Source organism: Canis lupus, chromosome X (genome assembly GCF_048164855.1).
Source record: "Canis lupus baileyi chromosome X, mCanLup2.hap1, whole genome shotgun sequence".
NCBI lineage: Eukaryota > Metazoa > Chordata > Mammalia > Carnivora > Canidae > Canis > Canis lupus.
The window spans coordinates 28,244,891-28,263,284 of NC_132876.1; the positions used below are offsets into that span (position 1 = coordinate 28,244,891).

Here is an 18,394-nt window from a genome sequence, read left to right on the forward strand (position 1 = left end):
TCTGTAGAACATGCATAACACAGCTCCGCTTTATACTCCATTAGCATTCGAATTCCTAGCTGCCCAGAGGCATATGGTACTGACCAGGGAAGGCCAGCCTTTGTGGAGGTCGAGGGCACGCAGAGAGACACGGGGGCAGAATGAGGTTGCTGGGTGTCTGGGAGACACTCTCAGAAACAGGGACAAAGAGCCCCAAGTGGTACAAGAGGGAAGGCCACAGACAACCTTTGCCCATGTTACAACATCACCAGCTGTCCTCCATTAAGAGGCGACATGAGAGGGAAGGCCTACCTCAGACTGGCCTTTGTCCGCGTCATTACTGACGGAGTGGAAGGCCTCTCCCAGCTAGGGATGGAGTGGGCTTCCCAGTGCAATGGCAGACCAGATCTTGTTTTCAGACTTTTGGACTCAGTGAGAAAAACCAAAGTTTCCCTGGGCTTTCACTCAAGGCAAGAAGAGTAGCCACATTACAGCTACTATTTTGGCCGGGAATGGGCCAGATTGGACTGCCTTTGTCCAACCTAAGAGAAGGGCAATAAAGTATAGGATAACTGAGTGGTGGGGTGAAGAGTACATGGAACACAGTTTTCTGAGAAAGTGCCCAGTGATAAATAGCTATGAGGGGATGTCAAGGCAGATATTGGGCTGACCACTGTGTCCAGGAGGAACTAGAATGGGGCCGTGTTTGGTTGGCCTGTGTGTTCGTCCCCAGGTGCCTAGCACAGCATGTGGCACAAGATACAATACACACACACACACACACACACACACGCCAGTCCTTTTTCTTCTAACTGCCCCTAACGCGTCTTAAATCCATCTTCTTCTCTCCATCCCCACTGCTACCATCCTAATTCAGGCACTATCATCCCCCACCTGGACCACTGCTCGAGCCTCCTAATGTGGGCCTGCCTCTTCTCCCATCTCCTTTTCCAGAATCGTCTCAACAGCAGCCAGTGTGATTCCTCTGTGTCACACTCCAAGCCCTTTAGTGGTCTCTCACAGCCATCCGAATAAAGCTGGACATACGCATCCCTCCCTTACCTGATGTATTAGTGTGCTAGGGCTTCTGTAACAAAACACCACAGGGCCGCCTGAGTGGAGCAGTCAGTTGAGTGTCTGACTCTTGGTTTTGGCTCAGGTGGTGATCTTGAGGTCATGAGATCAAGCCCTGTATCCGGCTCCCCACTCAGTGTGGAGTCTGCTTAAGATTCTCTCCACCCCCCTCTGCCCCTCCCACTCATTCCCTCTCTCTCTCTCTCTCTCTCTCTCTCTCTCTCAGATAAATAAATAAGTCTTTAAAAAATACCACAGACTGGATGCTCTACAAAAGAAATTTATTTTCTCACAGTTCTGGAGGCTACAAGCTCAAAATCAAGGTGTTCGTAGCTTTGGTTTCTCCTGAGGCCTCTTTCCTTGGCTTGCAGATGACTATCCTCTTACTGTGTCCTCATGTGGGCTTTTTCTCTATGCCAGAAAAAGGAGATGTGGAGTGAACCAGGTCAGGCTAGCGGGCAGGGCATTGCCACTTAGGATCCCACATCACCAGCTGATAAATTGTGCCTGAGTGTTCCACAAGATGGACGTTAGGTCTGTGTTAATGGAAGATCCTGTCCCAAAAGGTTGCTGTTAGAGTAAAATCCAGTTTCTCTGGCACTGTGTTTTCCAGAAGTCTTTATGACGTTCTCTTCCATGTATCTACAGGAGAGTGACAGAGATCTGTATGTCCTAGTGACACGGAAGTCCTAGAGCATTGGTCCCCAAACTTGAGTATGAATCAGAAGATGATGGAAGGCTCATTAAAATACAGATGAGGGGCAGCCCAGGTGGCTCAGCAGTTTAGCACCTGCCTTCGGCCCAGGGCGTGATCCTGGAGTCCTGGGATCGAGTCCCACGTCAGGCTTTCTGCATGGAGCCTGTTCCTCCCTCTGCCTGTGTCTCTGCCTCTCTCTGTCTCTCTGCCTCTGTATCTCTCTCTCTCTCTCTCTCTCTCTCTCTCTCTCTCTCTCTGTCTCTCAAGAATAAATAAATAAAATATTTAAAAACACACACACACACACACAGATGACTGGTCGCCCACTCCCAGAGGTTCTAATTCAATAGGTCTATGTTGGGGTCTGAGAATTTGCATTTCCAACAAGTTCCCAGGTGATGCTGTTGCTGCTCATCTGGAGACCACACTCCGAAAAACACTGCTCTAGTCCTTCTGGAATTATGGAAAATGACTTGACATTATGTTGGAAATGGTATGAATGATAAATGTGTTTCCCAGAACATTCGATCAACCACCACCCCCAACTTGGCCACACCACACCAATGTTGCTGAAATTCATGAGACGAGGGAACCAATAAGCCGATTTTTCTTTCAAGTTAAAACTGCCCCTGGAAAAATATTGTAACCTAATGGTGTGTGTTCTGCTCTTTTTGCAGGTGCGATTAGAGTGGCCAACAGACCTTGCAGTCAATCCCATGGACAATTCATTGTATGTCTTGGATAACAACATTGTGCTGCAAATTTCTGAGAACAGGCGCGTGCGGATCATTGCAGGGCGCCCCATTCACTGCCAGGTTCCAGGCATCGATCATTTCTTGGTCAGCAAGGTGGCAATTCACTCCACTCTGGAGTCAGCTAGGGCCATCAGCATCTCCCACAGCGGGCTGCTCTTCATAGCTGAAACAGATGAGAGGAAAGTAAACCGCATTCAGCAAGTCACCACCAACGGAGAGATCTCCATCATAGCTGGTGCCCCTACTGACTGTGACTGCAAAATTGATCCCAACTGTGACTGTTTTTCAGGTATGACCTTTTTAGCGATTCAGCAGCTCCCTCTCTCTGTTTCCAAAAGAAAAACGCATATCAGAAAAGTCAAAAGGAAAACCAAAGTGTTATTTGTGAGCATTAGTATGAGCGAGTGGAGAAAGCGATGGGTTGAGGTCACATGGCTTAGTATCTGGTCATTGTTCTGCAACCAACTGACCAAGTGACCCAGGGAAAGCCACAAAACCTCCTCATGACTTGCTTACCTCATCTGGTAGAAATGTCACTTGTCTCAGTTATATCACCTTGCTGTATTGAGGATAAGCTACTATCATAAAAGTTTGATACTCCTAAGAAGTTAAAATCAGGGGCACGCTCAGTGGTCGAGCGTTCGGCTCAGGTCATGATCCTGGGGTCCTGGAATCGAGTCCTACATCAGGCTCCCTGCAGGGAGCCTGTTTCTCCCTCTGCCTATGTCTCTGCCTCTCTGTCTGTGTCTCTCATGAATAAATAAAATCTTTTAAAAAAAAAGAAGAAGTTAAAATCACTATATGAATGTAAGATCATGATACTATTTCTACTTTGGAGAAAAGGAAACACAATAAAACCTGCCTTTACTGATTTAGCTAAGGGAAAAATGACTTCCCCTAAGTGACTTGTTTCCAAATTAATAGTGCTTGCTATTTGAAACCCAAAGAGGGATGCATGGGTAGCTCAGTCTGTTAAGCGTTCAACTCTTGATATCAGCTCAGGTCTTGAGTTCAAGTTCTGCATTGGGCTCCATGTTGGGCATGGAGCCTACTCAGAAAAAAAAAAGAAAGAAAAAGAAAAAAAAAACAAAGAGACTATAGCAGACTGCATTGAAGATACAAAGACAAAATAAAATCCCACAGTGGAGGGTTCTCAGGGCATCAGTGTGCTACTAACACTGTTTTAAAAATATCCAAAATTTTCTTCCTAGCAAATAGTACCCTTTACTTCCAACTGAAATATATATATTTTAAAAAGAATCTTTTCCCCAAAACGTGGAGTAGATATTCCAGATAGCAAACACACCTCTAAATGTCAATAGATAACATTTATTGCTGGGATGTGGAAATCCCTCCATGCTACCTGCAGTCCTATTAAACTGCTCGTCCAGGCCCAAAAGATTCTCTTAACCTTTGCCTTTTCTCGGGCCAGAGGAATCAAGAATGAGCAAATTGGTCGATATGACTTTTGATCAATATTTCCAATGTTTTCCTGGACAATTAGTTTTATACTTATTTTGCTAATTTATATCTTTCATTCAAAGCAAATCTAATGTTTATTCCAGTTATCAAATTTGATGTTCTGAATCATTGTTGCACTTACAGACTTAGTGTACTTTGATAATGTGACAATGGGAATTAGCCAAAGAAAGGTCCTCTAGGCACAGTATCATCGGAAAGTCCTAAGGTAGATCCACAGCACTGACAGGCATAAATCCCAGGAACTCTTGGCCACATTTTGTGTGGCTTCCATTATTTGCTGCTTTTGTATCTTGTGATGCAATAGATACTGAACAGCAGGATTGAGGATTTCTCAAAATTGGTGTTAACCGAGATAATTGCATCTCACTGTTTGTCTTCCCTGGTACTGACTCAAGAATTCTGAATAAGTTTCAAATTTGTCAAGGGAAGGGTATACAGAGGATATTGGTTCACCAATTGTTCCTTTTCAAATGATTTTTTTCTTTTAGAGATTTTATTTTTAAGTAATCTCTGTACCCAATGTGGGGCTCAGACCCACAACCTGAGATCAAAAGTCACATGCTCCACTGACCAAGCCAGCCAGGTACTCCTAAAATGATTCTTGATGCACAGTGATTTCTGTATGTGGTTATGTGCTTATAAATGCTTGTGATGACAATTATTAAAATCATGGTCTTTCTTTCATAGGTGATGGTGGCTATGCCAAAGATGCAAAGATGAAGGCCCCTTCCTCCTTAGCAGTGTCACCTGATGGTACCCTATATGTCGCAGACCTCGGGAACGTTCGAATTCGTACCATTAGCAGAAACCAAGCCCACCTGAATGACATGAACCTTTATGAGATTGCTTCACCTGCTGACCAGGAGCTCTATCAGTTCACTGTCAATGGAACCCACCTGCACACCTTGAACTTGATAACAAGGGACTACGTATATAACTTCACCTACAATGCCGAAGGTGACTTAGGTGCAGTTACCAGCAGCAATGGCAACTCTGTGCACATTCGCCGTGATGCAGGCGGGATGCCCCTGTGGCTTGTGGTGCCTGGCGGGCAGGTGTACTGGCTGACCATAAGCAGCAATGGAGTTCTGAAAAGAGTGTCAGCCCAAGGCTATAATCTGGCCTTGATGACCTATCCAGGAAACACGGGGCTTCTGGCTACCAAAAGTAATGAAAATGGATGGACGACTGTTTACGAGTAAGTTTCTCATTCTCAACATAGGCTTTGTTAGGCTTTTATTTGACATTGTATAATTGCTAGGTGTTGCATGCTATTTTCTCCTAAGAAACACAATTAAAAAAAAATAAAGAGTCAAGGAGAAAATTTTACCCAACTCATAGGGTTCAAACCCATTCCTCCAGAGCAGTTTTGCAGAGCATAATAATAAAAACATAGACCGAATGAAGAATCAGGTGTGGCACTGTGGGAGACAGGAATGATCTAGAAGCCCAAGTACTCAGGAAATTTACAGCATAGCTGGGAAAACAAGGTAAAATTTCATTTAAATAACAAAACTAAGAAAATGGTTCTAAAGCAACAAAGAGGCAGTGTAGCTTAACTAGTATTTATTGATCCCTGTGGGTTTTAATGAATGAATAAATGAATGTGTGCCCAGCCTAGCTCAGCCCAACTCAGTATAAGTTGCTGTGGGAGATAATAGAAGTTAGAATATAAGAAGTGGTCTCTGGAAAGCAAATGTGAACGGGAGAGGCTGCACTCCATTGGCTGCTTCCATGAAACATAGAGCCGGACACTCCCATACAGGCTTGGGCTTCCTCGGTTTCCCTGCATAATTCAAAGAATCTGGCACACACTGGCATTCACAGACTGGATCTGTAATGACTTTGTTTAACTGGGAATTAACACAGGGTGTGTCTGACAGCAAGCTACTAGGAAGTGTCATGACACGGAAAGAGACCATTGTCCTTGCCTTTTCAAGCATGGACAACCTTGTTTGCAGGTCAACTCATTTAGAAAGCTAGTCTGCCACCACTTGGCAAGCATCTTTTCCACAAAAGGGAATTGCTGAATTTTTAACCAGTTTACTGAGGGAAGATAATCTATGGAATCTGAACCCAGAGTCTGAAATGGCATTAAAGTGGAAAAGTGTGACAAGTGGAAATGTTAAGTATGAAGGGTTCCCAGTGTGACTATTCTGTGAGGATGCAGAGAATATGAAGAGGATATGTCCAATCTCATGAAAGCCTCCTGAGGAAACAGACAAAACAATTGGCCTTCACATTTTGGATCATTTCCCAAAGAAATGCCACTTACACAAAAAAGCTGGACAGCTATTTTAGTTTCACTTAGAAACATGTATTCAGTTGTTTCTATTACAAGCCTTACCCTATTTTTTGAAAAATTTCTTACATCTTAATAACAGTAATAAAAGCCACTGTTCACTGAAGCTTTACTATGTGCCAAGTAGCAGGCTAAGTGATTTACATACATTATTTTATTAGATTCCCCCAAATAACAACGTGGGATAGGTGCTCCTGGTATGCCATTTTGTGGATGAGGAAACTGAGGCACAGAATGGTTAATTTGTTCTGATTCACACGATGAATCAGATGTCCAGGATTTAGACTCCCAAGTCTGACTCAAGAGCCCCAATTTTTAAATATACCACCCTGAAGAAAGATCAAGTTTCTAATAAGAATGTATTTTTCAAAAATTCATGCAACATCATACCACAGCTAAAATTAGGCAACTATTTTGAAAGCTAACAGTTGACTTCAGTCAAGCAACAAGAAATGGCTGAAGTATTAACTAGTTTTCAGAATAACCAGTTCAACCATTCATTCATTTAGTCATCAATTCATCATACTGTATACTTGACAGAGATACAATTTATTTGTCAATTATACTTCAACAAAACCAGAGGGGAAAAAAGCAAAAGTAACTAGTTCATTTATTTAGTCAACAGATATTTACTGAGCACTTACTCTGTGCTAGGCAGTATTCTGATACTGGGGATACAGCTGTAAACAAAACAGATAAAAATTCATACCTTTGGGTCACCTGGCTGGCTCAGGCAGTACAGCATGAGACTCTTGATCTCGGGGTCATGAGTTCAAGTCTCACATTGGTTGTGGTACCTACTTAAAATTTTAAAAGAAGTTTTCTTTAAAATATCTACCTTCATAGAGCTTACATTATACTGGAGGGAGACAAGTAAAATGTACAGAACTTCTGATGGTGATAAGTTCTATGGAAAAATGAAGCAGGGTAAGGGAGATCAAGAGTGTGAGGCAGAAGAGGTTTTTCTTTTGGGTGTGTGGTTGGAGAAGGCCTCATTAAGAAGGTGACATTTGAGTATATACTTTGAAATGGTGACTTTTATGGTATATGAATTATATCTCAATAATAATAATAATAATAATAATAATAATAAAGAGAGAGATTGGAAACAAGGAGTAAAGAATTCTTAGGAGTGCAACCACTCCAGAAAATAGTATGGAGGTTCCTCCAAAAATTAAAAATAGAACTATCCTATGATCCAGGAATCACACTACTGAGTATTTACCCAAAGAATACAAAAACACTAATTCAAAGAGATATAGCAGCATTGTTTACAATAGCCAAGATACGAAACAGACCAAGTATCAAGTATCCATCAGTGGATGAATAGATAAAGAAGGTATGTGTGTGTGTGTGCGTGCGCACACATATATGTACATACAATGGAATATCACTCAAAAAAAAGAATGAAATCTTGCCAATTGCAACAACATGTATGGAGCTAGAGAGTATAGTGCTAAGCAAAATAAGTCAGTCAGAGAAAGACAAATACCATAGGATCTCACTCATATATGGAATTTAAGAAACAAAACAAATGAGAGAGAGAGAGAGAGAGAGAGAGAGACAAACCAGGAAACAGACTCTTAACTATACAGGTCAAACTGGTGATTACCAGGGGGGAGGTGGGTGGCGGCATGGGAAAAATAGTGGATGAAGATTAAAAAGTACAATCATCATGATAAAAAATAAAATTATTAAAAACTAAAAAAAAAATATTCAACTGTGTTGAGAGAAGCTTCAAATGCAATAGCAGGTTATTTAACCAAACTTTGGGTCAAAACTATTGGCGTCACTTACAGACCTGTGGTAACTTTTTTCTAGATTTGATTTCAAGGATAAATGATAACATTGACATGGTTATAATAAGTTATGTGATGAATGTAAGAAGAAAAGAGCCCTTCTGAGGAGGTTTGCTGTAAAGAGGAGCAGAGAAATTGGGGCTGGGGGCAAGGGGAATGAAGTAAACAGAAGAAGTTTTTTTTTAATGACAGAAATAACAGTATATTTGTATACTGATGAAAATGACCCATAGAGAAGGAAAAATTGATGATACTAGATAGAGAATAGAATATGGTTGTAGTCAGATCAGGCTGTATGCCTGGTTTCCACTGGCAGCCCATCGATGCAGGCACTGTGTGGCGAGCAGGATACTTCCAGTGACCAGACTGGGCTGGCAGTGAGTGAAAAAGATCAACATCACTATTGCCAAATAGTCAATGCTGTGCCTCTTAAGAGCTGAGCAACGCAGGCCTTCACATGGGGACAAGTATGGAATTTTGAAGCCACAAAGAGACACTAGAAGTTATTTTACTGAGGCTCAGATAGGGACATACCTTGCCTGTACGCATTGCTAGTTGGCTGGGTCTCAAGTCAGGCCTTTGAGTGTCTAGTCCAATGTTAGTGTCTAGTCTGGAAAAAAGCTGTCTTTGCCCAGGAGGCTGCCAGAGTAGCCAGGATGCCCTTGCTTGTTTCCCAAGCATCCCCCTGGCAAAGGCTTCCGCTATACTAAATGGAAAGGTCCCACACTGAGGCCAAAGCGTCAGTGCATCGCTGCTGCTGGTCCAGGCTGAGCGGTTCCACAGGCCCTTGCACTCTGCAAAAGTCAGCCACTTGAAGACACTGCATTTAACATGATTTTTTTAAAAAAAGATTTTATTTATTTATTCACGGGAGACAGAGAGAGAGAAAGAGGTAGAGACAAAGCTGAGGGAGAAGCAGGCTGTGGGATCGCAAGAGTGACCATGGGAAGTCTGGGAAGTGAGATTTTCTCTCCAGTAGCAGGAAAGGGGATAGAAAGAGAGGCTAACCAGCCATTTCTTCCTTTTTCCCCCTTAACTCCAACCAGGATTATGCTGAAACCCTCCTGACCAAAAAGTATCTATGGCGAGAAAGTCCCTCTTCCTCCTGAAGCCATCCATTCTAGTGCCAAACAGCAGTCCCCAGCAAGACATGCCCCTGTCCCTTCTTAACTGCACAGAAAAGAATGAGCAATTTCCCCATCTACATAGTGCAACCATTCCTTCTTACAGTCTTCTCTGTACAACATCTGACTTCTTTCGCTTTTATCCTCCAATGCATTAGCCAGTTCTGAACACTCCTTTGAGTTTTTCTTGGTCCTCCTGAAGCTGGGGAACACAGAACTGGACCTGCTATTCTAGTCAGGGTCAGAGCCCTGCCGAGGTCAGTAAAGTATGGCCATGCCACTGCCACCAGGCCCTCCTGAAAGAACTCGAGCATTTCCCTGAGGTGAAGAAGCTGCCTTCTGTGGCCAAAGGGAACAAATAGTTTGCCAAGGTAGAAACAGAAATTCTGTTCTGAGTTGAGACACAGAGAATCAGAGACAGAAGCAAAATTTAGCAGGATGGAGGGCTGCCACGTACAGGTAGCTAAGCCAGTAATCCATCCTGCTTTTGATTATCTGTGGCGATGGGCAGGAGAAATGACACAGATGACCCTGAACAGTGTATCATCCAAATGGGATTTTAAAATGCATCTTGTGCAGTGCTAGTATGTGGGCTTGTATCGTGTAATGTGATGTTGTTTAAATAGTTCATTGATTTTCATAATTCCGTTTGACTTGGACCAGAATCAAAATTGCACACCCCAAGTGTTAGTACTTGATGCTTGACTGCCCCTAAGCGTCCTGAATGTCACGGGGAAAGCTGACCGCAGAGAAATGGCTAACAGAGAGGTGACTGTCAAGGCAGGAATACCGACCAAATGAGGCAAGGTTTTGGCCCAAGGGGGCTGGCAGGTTCCTAATTGCAATGACCCTGCCACAGCGAGGGCCCAAGGGAGGGGCCCAGCAACTCACATAGCGGGCAAGCTGTCTTTGCCCAGGAGGCTGCCAGAGTAGCCAGGATGCCCTTGCTTGTTTCCCAAGCATCCCCCTGCCAAGGCTTCCGCTATACTAAATGGAAAGGTCCCACACTGAGGCCAAAGCGTCAGTGCATCGCTGCTGCTGGTCCAGGCTGAGCGAGCGGTTCCACAGGCCCTTGCACTCTGCAAAAGCCAGCCACTTGAAGACACTGTGCACTTAACATGATTTTTTAAAAAAGATTTTATTTATTTATTCACGGGAGACATAGAGAGAGAGAAAGAGGTAGAGACACAAGCTAAGGGAGAAGCAGGCTCCATGCAGGGAGCCCAACATGGGACTCAATCGCGGGACTCCAGGATCACGCCCTGGGCTGAAGGCAGGCGCCCAACCACTGAGCCACCCAGGCTGCCCTAACATGATTTTTTGATCACTGGTCTTCCATATTCTCTCTCTTTCTAGACTTTGTTAGCACATCCCCACCACCACCATCCCACCGACCCCCCAAAAAAGATTGGAAGTAGGGGGAGGAGCAAGGTAAACAAGCCACGTCTCTGGGTGAGATAGTTGCCTGGGTGTAGGATGTGATTCCCATGTAGACCTGGTTATGTAAATAGTCCAAACACATCAAAATGTTTCCAGTGTTTTCTGGAATCTCAGAGTAAAGAGGGAGCTAAGGCACCATGAGGTCCAGCCTCCAGTCTTCAGGCAGGCAAAGGATTTCAGTTAAGCAAAAACAGAGAACTGTCAACTGTTCCTTCAGGTCTCCAGAGACAGAGAGTCTCCACACCTTTGCTCAGTCACCTCTCCATGTATGTGCTTTATGGCCTTGATAAGGATCAAGACTGGACAGACAGAACTGTCATGGGTCATGCTGGGGACACCTACAGTAGAGACAGGGAGTAAACAGAAGGAAGCGAGTCTCCTGGCAGAAAAAGTTTCGGGGGCTGGTAAGGAAGATTAGCTGAGCGCACAGGACGTGTACGGAAGCTGGGCCTGGCCTCCCCACACCACCACCGCTGGCTCTGTCTCTTCTCTAAGCATATTGGCTCTCGTGTCCACCCATCGCTTCCATTTCCACTGGTATCACCTTATTTCACTCACTCAACAAGTAGACGTAGCGAGAACTTGCTCTTGCCAGATACCGAGACTACGGGCATGGATGTCACATAGGTGCCTGTCCTCTGTGGATACAAGTTTACAGCCTAGTAAGGAAGACACGTTCCAATGATTACAATCATAACACATTTAAGAAAGGCAAGAAGCCCCCATGTTCTTAGACAAATGAAAGCTGTAGCCTTCCAACTGGCCTCCCTGCTCCACATATCCTCTTTCAAGATTTGCTGCCGCCAAAGTACTGCTTTAATCATACTGTTCTCTCCTTGGAAAGTCCTCTGTGCCTCTTCATTCTCGACTGACTGTCTGCTTTCCTCCAGAAGCTGGTGCCCCACTTCCCCTATGCTCTGGTTACAACATGCCTCCCAGCCTTATCCCCCACTACCCTTCTGGGGGAACCTTGTGCCCCAACAACCCAGTCCTTTTCATGGACATCCCATCCACCTGCATGCTTTTCTTCATGCTGTCACCTCTCTTTGGAATGCCTTCTTCTCCACCCCCATCTCTACCTAGCAAAGGATTGAGCTCTACCTCCCTTCCAGAATTCAAATACCACCTCCTTCTCTTCCTTCCTCTCTGCTTGGCCCAGCTGGAAATGACTTCTGCCTCCTCTGAGCTTCAACAGCTTGTTTGCAGAAGCACATGGCAATATTCTGGCATTAGAGTGATTTGTGTGAATGTCTTATCTGCCCCACTAGACTTTGAATTTCATTCGGCACTGTATCTCTGGTACCCAGCACAAGACTGATACTTATTGAATAAAGAACAAGTGGAGATAGAAGGGCATTATGGACTTGGAGCTGAATCAAAGGAAGCCAAATGAAGTTATTGGTGAGGAAGGGGAATCCAGTATTTCCTAGAGAATGATTATTAGGTTGGTCAGGTTTCTGACATGAGTGGGTAAAAACGGTCTGTTTCCCTTTAAAAAAATAAGTAATGAATTTCCCTTCTGTAATCTTGAATATCTTTTAAAAAGCAAAGGTAGGGGAGCTTCTAGTTTTTACTCTGCGTGGCTTAGCTCTGGCTTAAATTGTCCTCAAGGGAAAAGGGCAGGCTATCCCTTATGAGAAAATATCAGACCAAATGTATTTTTAATAATGTGTAAATATCACCCTACCCCAACTAAACTATATGCTCCTCAAGGACAAGAATGAATTCTGAACTTCCTTTATAAATGTTGTCTTTTCTCTAACGGGGCATGTCTGCGTGCACGTGCACATGCATGCACGCGTGCACATACACACACGTGCACACAGCCTATTGAGGTGCTGAGCAAAACAATAGTTATACTTAATACTTCACTGATCAGTGTCCTGTGAGACCCTCATTATGGAATTCTGTAAAATCAGGACAGGAAGGGACAATCTGATGGCAAATCTCCTCTTACCAGACCCACTTCTAATGAATATGAAGGCAACGGTCATCACCTGATCACACAATTCACCAGCCAGAATTTGCAGGCCTGGTTAAGCGAGTGCTACTGCCAGCCCTGGGAAGGAGGGGCTTGCTGCCATGTTGTGGCCTGAGGGGATCAGCTGCAGCATATTGGCTTGTACTCTGCACCAAAGGATGCAGGCACCAAAGGGAAACACACAGCATAAGAGGTTTTGATTAAACTTGTATCTTTGACATTCAGTCTGGAAACATGCATTCCCCTGTGATGGAGAGAAAAAAACTCAAGCAAGCCATACGAAATCAAAGGCTCCCTTTATTTCTTAGCCATTTTTGAGCAATCTTTCCAAAGTTGTAGGAATTAGCCACTGATGAGTTCTTTCGCCTGTCACTCTCGCTTTGGAAATGACTTCACAAAAAAGAAGTAGGCCTGTGTTTAGACCGAGGGCCATCCAAATAAATGACAGAGACACCAACACTTAAGATACCACCAAATGTGATTGTTATGACCGACTGCCAGAATTGGGGTCTGTGTGTTGGGTAACGTGCTTCAGGGATAGTTTGGGGGGGTTCCCCTTCATTTTTATTGAGATATAATTGACCCATCGCACTGCAGAAATGTAAGGTGTACAGCCTAATTCCCTGACTTACATATAATACTGAGAAATGATTACCAAAACAGGTTTAGTTAATATCCATCATCTCGTAGATACAAAAAAAGAGAGAAATGGTTTTTTCCTTCTGATGAGAACTTTGGGGGTCTACCCTCTTAGTGACTGTCCTGTGTACCATACATCAGCGTTAGCTGTAGTCATCGTGTTGTACATCACCTCCCCAGTACTTATGGATCTTGAAGCTGGAACTTTTGTATCCTTTGACTACCTTCCTTCAACTTCCCCACCCACCCCATGTCTGGTAACCACAAATCTGATCTCTTCTGATGTTGGTACATGTGGGCCTTTTTTTATTTTTATTTTTTAGATTCTACATGTAGGTGAGATCACACACTATTTGTCATTGTCTGACATCTTTCACTTAGCGTTATGCCCTCCAGGTCAAGTGCTTTGTTTATGATAGAGTTAAAGTCAGATACACACTTTCAAAACAAAGATGCCTGTCCAGCCACAGAAAGGAAATCAGGCAATATGACTTTCCAGCTACCCAGCAACTGGACAGGGCCGTGGAAAATTCTACCTAATCCCCACCAGGAAAGATTCAGGCAGCCACCTCCCAGCTAGATCTATCCATGTAATTACAATCTTATCTAGGACTATTCATCTTTCCTCTCCAAATGTACTCCTGTCAATTTGGGAAGTCGGGATGGGAACAGAGTATATAGGATCATGGTTGTGCTCTAGGGACTAAGCTTTGAAACATATAATCTCAGATAAACAGCACCAGTGACTGAGTTTAAAAGTATTTGGTGGGGGGTGGGAGGGTTTGGAAACCAGATTTATCCACAGGGCACTGCTAAGTTTCATTGAATATTTGGCCCTGGTCCCTCTGCTCATGGATGGCTCAAATGACATCTGATTTTGTCATCTTGCCCTGAGGAGTGACACAACCACTATCTTCACTTTAAGATGAAATTTTGCTTTTATTTTTTTTTTTTTATTTATTTATGATAGTCACAGAGAGAGAGAGAGAGGCAGAGACATAGGCAGAGGGAGAAGCAGGCTCCATGCATCGGGAGCCTGATGTGGGATTCGATCCCGGGTCTCCAGGATCGTGCCCTGGGCCAAAGGCAGGCGCCAAACCGCTGCGCCACCCAGGGATCCCGAAATTTTGCTTTTAAAACAAGAGGTTCTGTGAGCGAAAAAGAAGGAAACTGCCCCCAAGCTGGAAAGCCCATCGGGCACTTACATGCATAGCAATTTAGGTCAGATTACCTGAGGAATGATGATGGTTGACCTTGCCACGGTTTGAGGAAACCACTTGGAAATCAGGAAGGGTAATCCAATGAGGCAAAGTTGCTGTCGATGGATGTCAAGCAGAAAGGCACTGCCTGCATAATCTAGGCTGTGGGGCCCCAGGCTCCCTGGTGAGGAAGGCAGTTTCCTTCTATCTGCTGCCTGGAAATACTTCCCTACCAGGAAAAGCAGCTTGGTACCTTGGGATAATTAAAGGTAGACGTATTCCTCTCCTAGAAGGAAGACCACGCAGACAAGGTTGAGGCTGGGCTGGGCATTCCAGCCTTTCCATGGTCCTTTCTCATCAGGGGCCTGCCTTTTGCAGTCACAGAGCCCCAGAGCAGACCAGGGGCAAATGAGCTGAGCCAGGGTCAGGGCTGTGCCATTAAGCTCAGGCACAAACAGCACCCTTCAGTCTTTTCCTTGATAACAAGGCTAGGGCGGCACAGTAGCAACACACCAACAACCTTTTTGATGAAAATCCATTGACACAGAAGATGCAGCCAATTAAACAATTGGGCGTGGCATGTCTGTGATATCAACTGACCTACTTGATTGTTTTCATTTGCACGCACGCCTGTTTAAACTGATAGCACATGTGCGTACGTGCACACGCTCGTATACCCATTGCACCGAACTTGAGGTGGCATTGCGTATAGCCCCAAGTTCAGTTCTGTCTGATAAAATAAGGTCCAGCCCCTTTGCCCAAGCCTACCAAACGCTGGTCTAGGTTTTAAAATTTGAGCAACTACCCAGGCTTAGTTCTTTAAAACCTAGTGAACTAACACTAAATCACTATGCCATTTTGCATAATTGTCGGGGGAGGAAATAGTAGAGCCAGACTTTGCCATTGTGTCCAGGCTGTATCCTACTCACTTTGGGTAAAAAGAATTTAATTGTTTAACATTTTAAAAGCAAATAAAAGTGCTTAAATATTTTGTAATTTGCAACTTGAAAAGAAAACAGTAATGGGTTTCCAAGTGCATGTCTTTACTTTTAATGAAGTGTTTATTTTTCATGGTTCTATTGGCAATAAAAGAACAGCTCCACATCAAAAGCCTTCAGGGAAGCAGTTTCCATTTGGAGGACAGTGAGATTGACAATCATTCTGATTTTTTTTTAAAAAAAAGTAAACTCACTAGACTATATTTCCAGATATAGGTTATTGCCTATTATCCCAGGTAATTATTTTTTTGTCTCTTACTCATATAGGCAAATTACAACGCATTATGTACTATACTCTAAAACGATTTTTTTAGAAAAATTAAGTGACACAGAGATCAGGGGGCTCCAGAATGTTTTAATGAACATGTTTCCATTATCCTCTGTGCTTGTTCATTTTGTTGTAAGAATGATTCATTCATTTCAAATTTGGCAACTTAAACAGCAGCAAATATAATTTTCCTATCACAATGCAAAATCAGTTTATTGCCCTTCCAGACACTGGGGGCCGGCTGTGCCTCCTTTTCCTTTGCCAATAGCACCCTCTGCTGGGTTTTGTTATCCATCACATCTAGTGGGATCGACCCAAATTGCAAACGGAGGCCTCCCTGCAACATTACACACAGCAGGACATGATTCATAAATCAGTTTTCCACCCTGGTGATTCATTACCAGATATATTTTTTCTGTAAAACAGCACAGCTCAAGGAAGTCATCAAGAATTCAGAAGCTGCAAGAAATACCTTCGTTTGATTAATCATCTCTCTGACCTTTTTCTTCTTATTGAACAAGGTTAATAATACTTGTTATCACTCAAAGTTAAACTGTATTAGCTGCCAAGTGATTTTTATTTGCAAAGGCCTGTTATCACTGCCAAGAGGCTTCAAAGTTGGGATTGGTTACATTCCTCAGGTATGACCCCGAGGGACATCTGACCAATGCAACATTTCCCACTGGAGAGGTCAGCAGCTTTCACAGTGACCTGGAGAAGCTGACAAAAGTGGAATTAGATACTTCCAACCGTGAAAATGTCCTCATGTCAACCAACTTGACAGCAACTAGTACCATATATATTTTAAAACAAGGTAAGGATACTTCCCACTTCACCTGACTGTAATAGCACCTTTCTGAACTTTTACCATCAAACCTCTGCACACCATTAATCAATAGAATTCATTTCTGGCTGCGAAGGTGGCTTCTTATTTTCCAGCTATGGAGGCTGAAATCCAAATAAAATCACACCTTTCACAAAGTTCGTGTAGCAACATTGGGCCACATCTCTGTGGGAGCTGTGAGGTTCAATCCCTGCCAAATCTTCTCTCCCTTCAAGTCATTTCCCAACACCCAGCTGTTTGTGAAGCTCTTTTAGGCTCTGATTGGGTTATATTAAAGAAATGAAGCCTGTGCCCCACCTGAGATTAGCATTCTAGATCAATGCTGACGTGGGTGAATAAATAGGATGAATTGGGATACGGCACCAAGCAGGAAAGTAAGTGAAATGAGAGCATCAAAATCCCATTCTAGCCAGAGATAAAAGTAAGAATGGAAGAAAAAGGAAGGGAGGGAGAGAGAGAGAAGAAAACAGAAAGGGAGGGAAGACGGGAGGGAAGGTTGCATTTGGAAGTAATGTCTCAGAAGCTAGAGGGACATGGACAGAGAAATTGTTTTCTCTCTGCCTGGTCATTAAGGACCAATTCTGTTGTTAGGTTGTGGGGCCAGACACAGAACTGCCCAGAGTTCAGGCTCACTGAAAGGATCGGTAGCAGCCTTTGTCGGTGTACTCACTTTGTGGGGTGCGATAGCCATGCCCGTGTCCCCAGGCGGTCAGGATGTGGAGGTGAACTTCCTCTTCTCCTTCTGGCTCCCAGCATAGCAAACCGAAGAGGCCAATCCACCAAGTCAGAGAAGGATTTTGTGAGGGAATTCTTTAAAAGTGAAAGAGACAAGCCAAAAACAGCCTGCAGCATTCGGCAGGAATCTTTTATCCAAGAAACAAGATACCCCAGCTATGAAAATAACAAGGCCCAAATGGACAGAGAGCGCTTGTGCCTGTGAGAGCGGCTGCCCAGCCCCGAGGGCAGTTGGGTCCCCAGGCGAGCCACCTGCTCAGCCTTCGTGCGGTCGCCTCCGGAAGCTAAACTTTCTCTTCTCTGCTTCCTGCACTTCCCTTTCCTCCCCTCTTCCCCCTTTGCCCCTCCGCCTACAGAAAATACCCAGAGCACCTATCGGGTGAGTCCAGACGGCTCCCTACGCGTCACCTTTGCCAGCGGGATGGAGATCAGCCTCAGCTCCGAGCCCCACATCTTGGCCGGGGCCGTGAACCCCACCCTGGGCAAATGCAACATCTCCCTGCCCGGAGAGCACAACGCCAACCTCATCGAGTGGCGGCAGCGCAAGGAGCAAAACAGAGGCAACGTTTCGGCTTTCGAAAGGAGACTGAGGGTAAGGCTTGACCTCACAGAGACACAAAACTTTTGTTTGCTGTTGGAAAACTGCAGAGCTGCCCTAATCAGAAGTCCCATTGCAACCCAGCGTTTCTAGGTGACTGACTGGCTTATATGATACACTAATTCAAGAGAGGGTGCTAATGGCTGATAATGGTTCAGTATCCTTAAATGAACATTCTAATAGGAGCTTTCTTTGTCATTAGCCAGCTAAAGTGCTCTAATAGTAGCAATTTCAGGCACCAAAGAAAGTCTGGGTGGAGAAATGTGTTTAGTCAGGAGGCCCTCCAGAATCGCTCACAGCGTGCCGGGGAGATGGTTATCGGGCTCCCTACATGGACCCAGCTCCCTACTCTGGGGGTACTTCATACTTTATGTGGCAAGAGCAGGTAGGCGCAAACACAAGGATGCAGGACATGAGGCAACCTTTGGACAGAGGCAAATTAAAAGGAAAACTCGGTGAATGATATCATTACCGTGAATA

At 44.2% G+C, this 18,394-nt stretch overlaps 1 protein-coding gene across 3 annotated transcripts in view; it reads left to right on the forward strand.

The window, feature by feature from the left end:
- The window catches only part of TENM1 (teneurin transmembrane protein 1), a 795,125-nt gene that overhangs the window by 747,363 nt on the left and 29,368 nt on the right, over positions 1–18,394 (forward strand). For all 3 annotated transcript variants that reach the window (XM_072816870.1, XM_072816872.1, XM_072816871.1), the window contains 4 exons: positions 2,428–2,794; positions 4,675–5,185; positions 16,379–16,551; positions 17,673–17,908. In XM_072816870.1, coding sequence (XP_072672971.1) covers positions 2,428–2,794; positions 4,675–5,185; positions 16,379–16,551; positions 17,673–17,908 — 1,287 coding nt within the window. The remainder of the gene's footprint in view (positions 1–2,427; positions 2,795–4,674; positions 5,186–16,378; positions 16,552–17,672; positions 17,909–18,394) is intronic.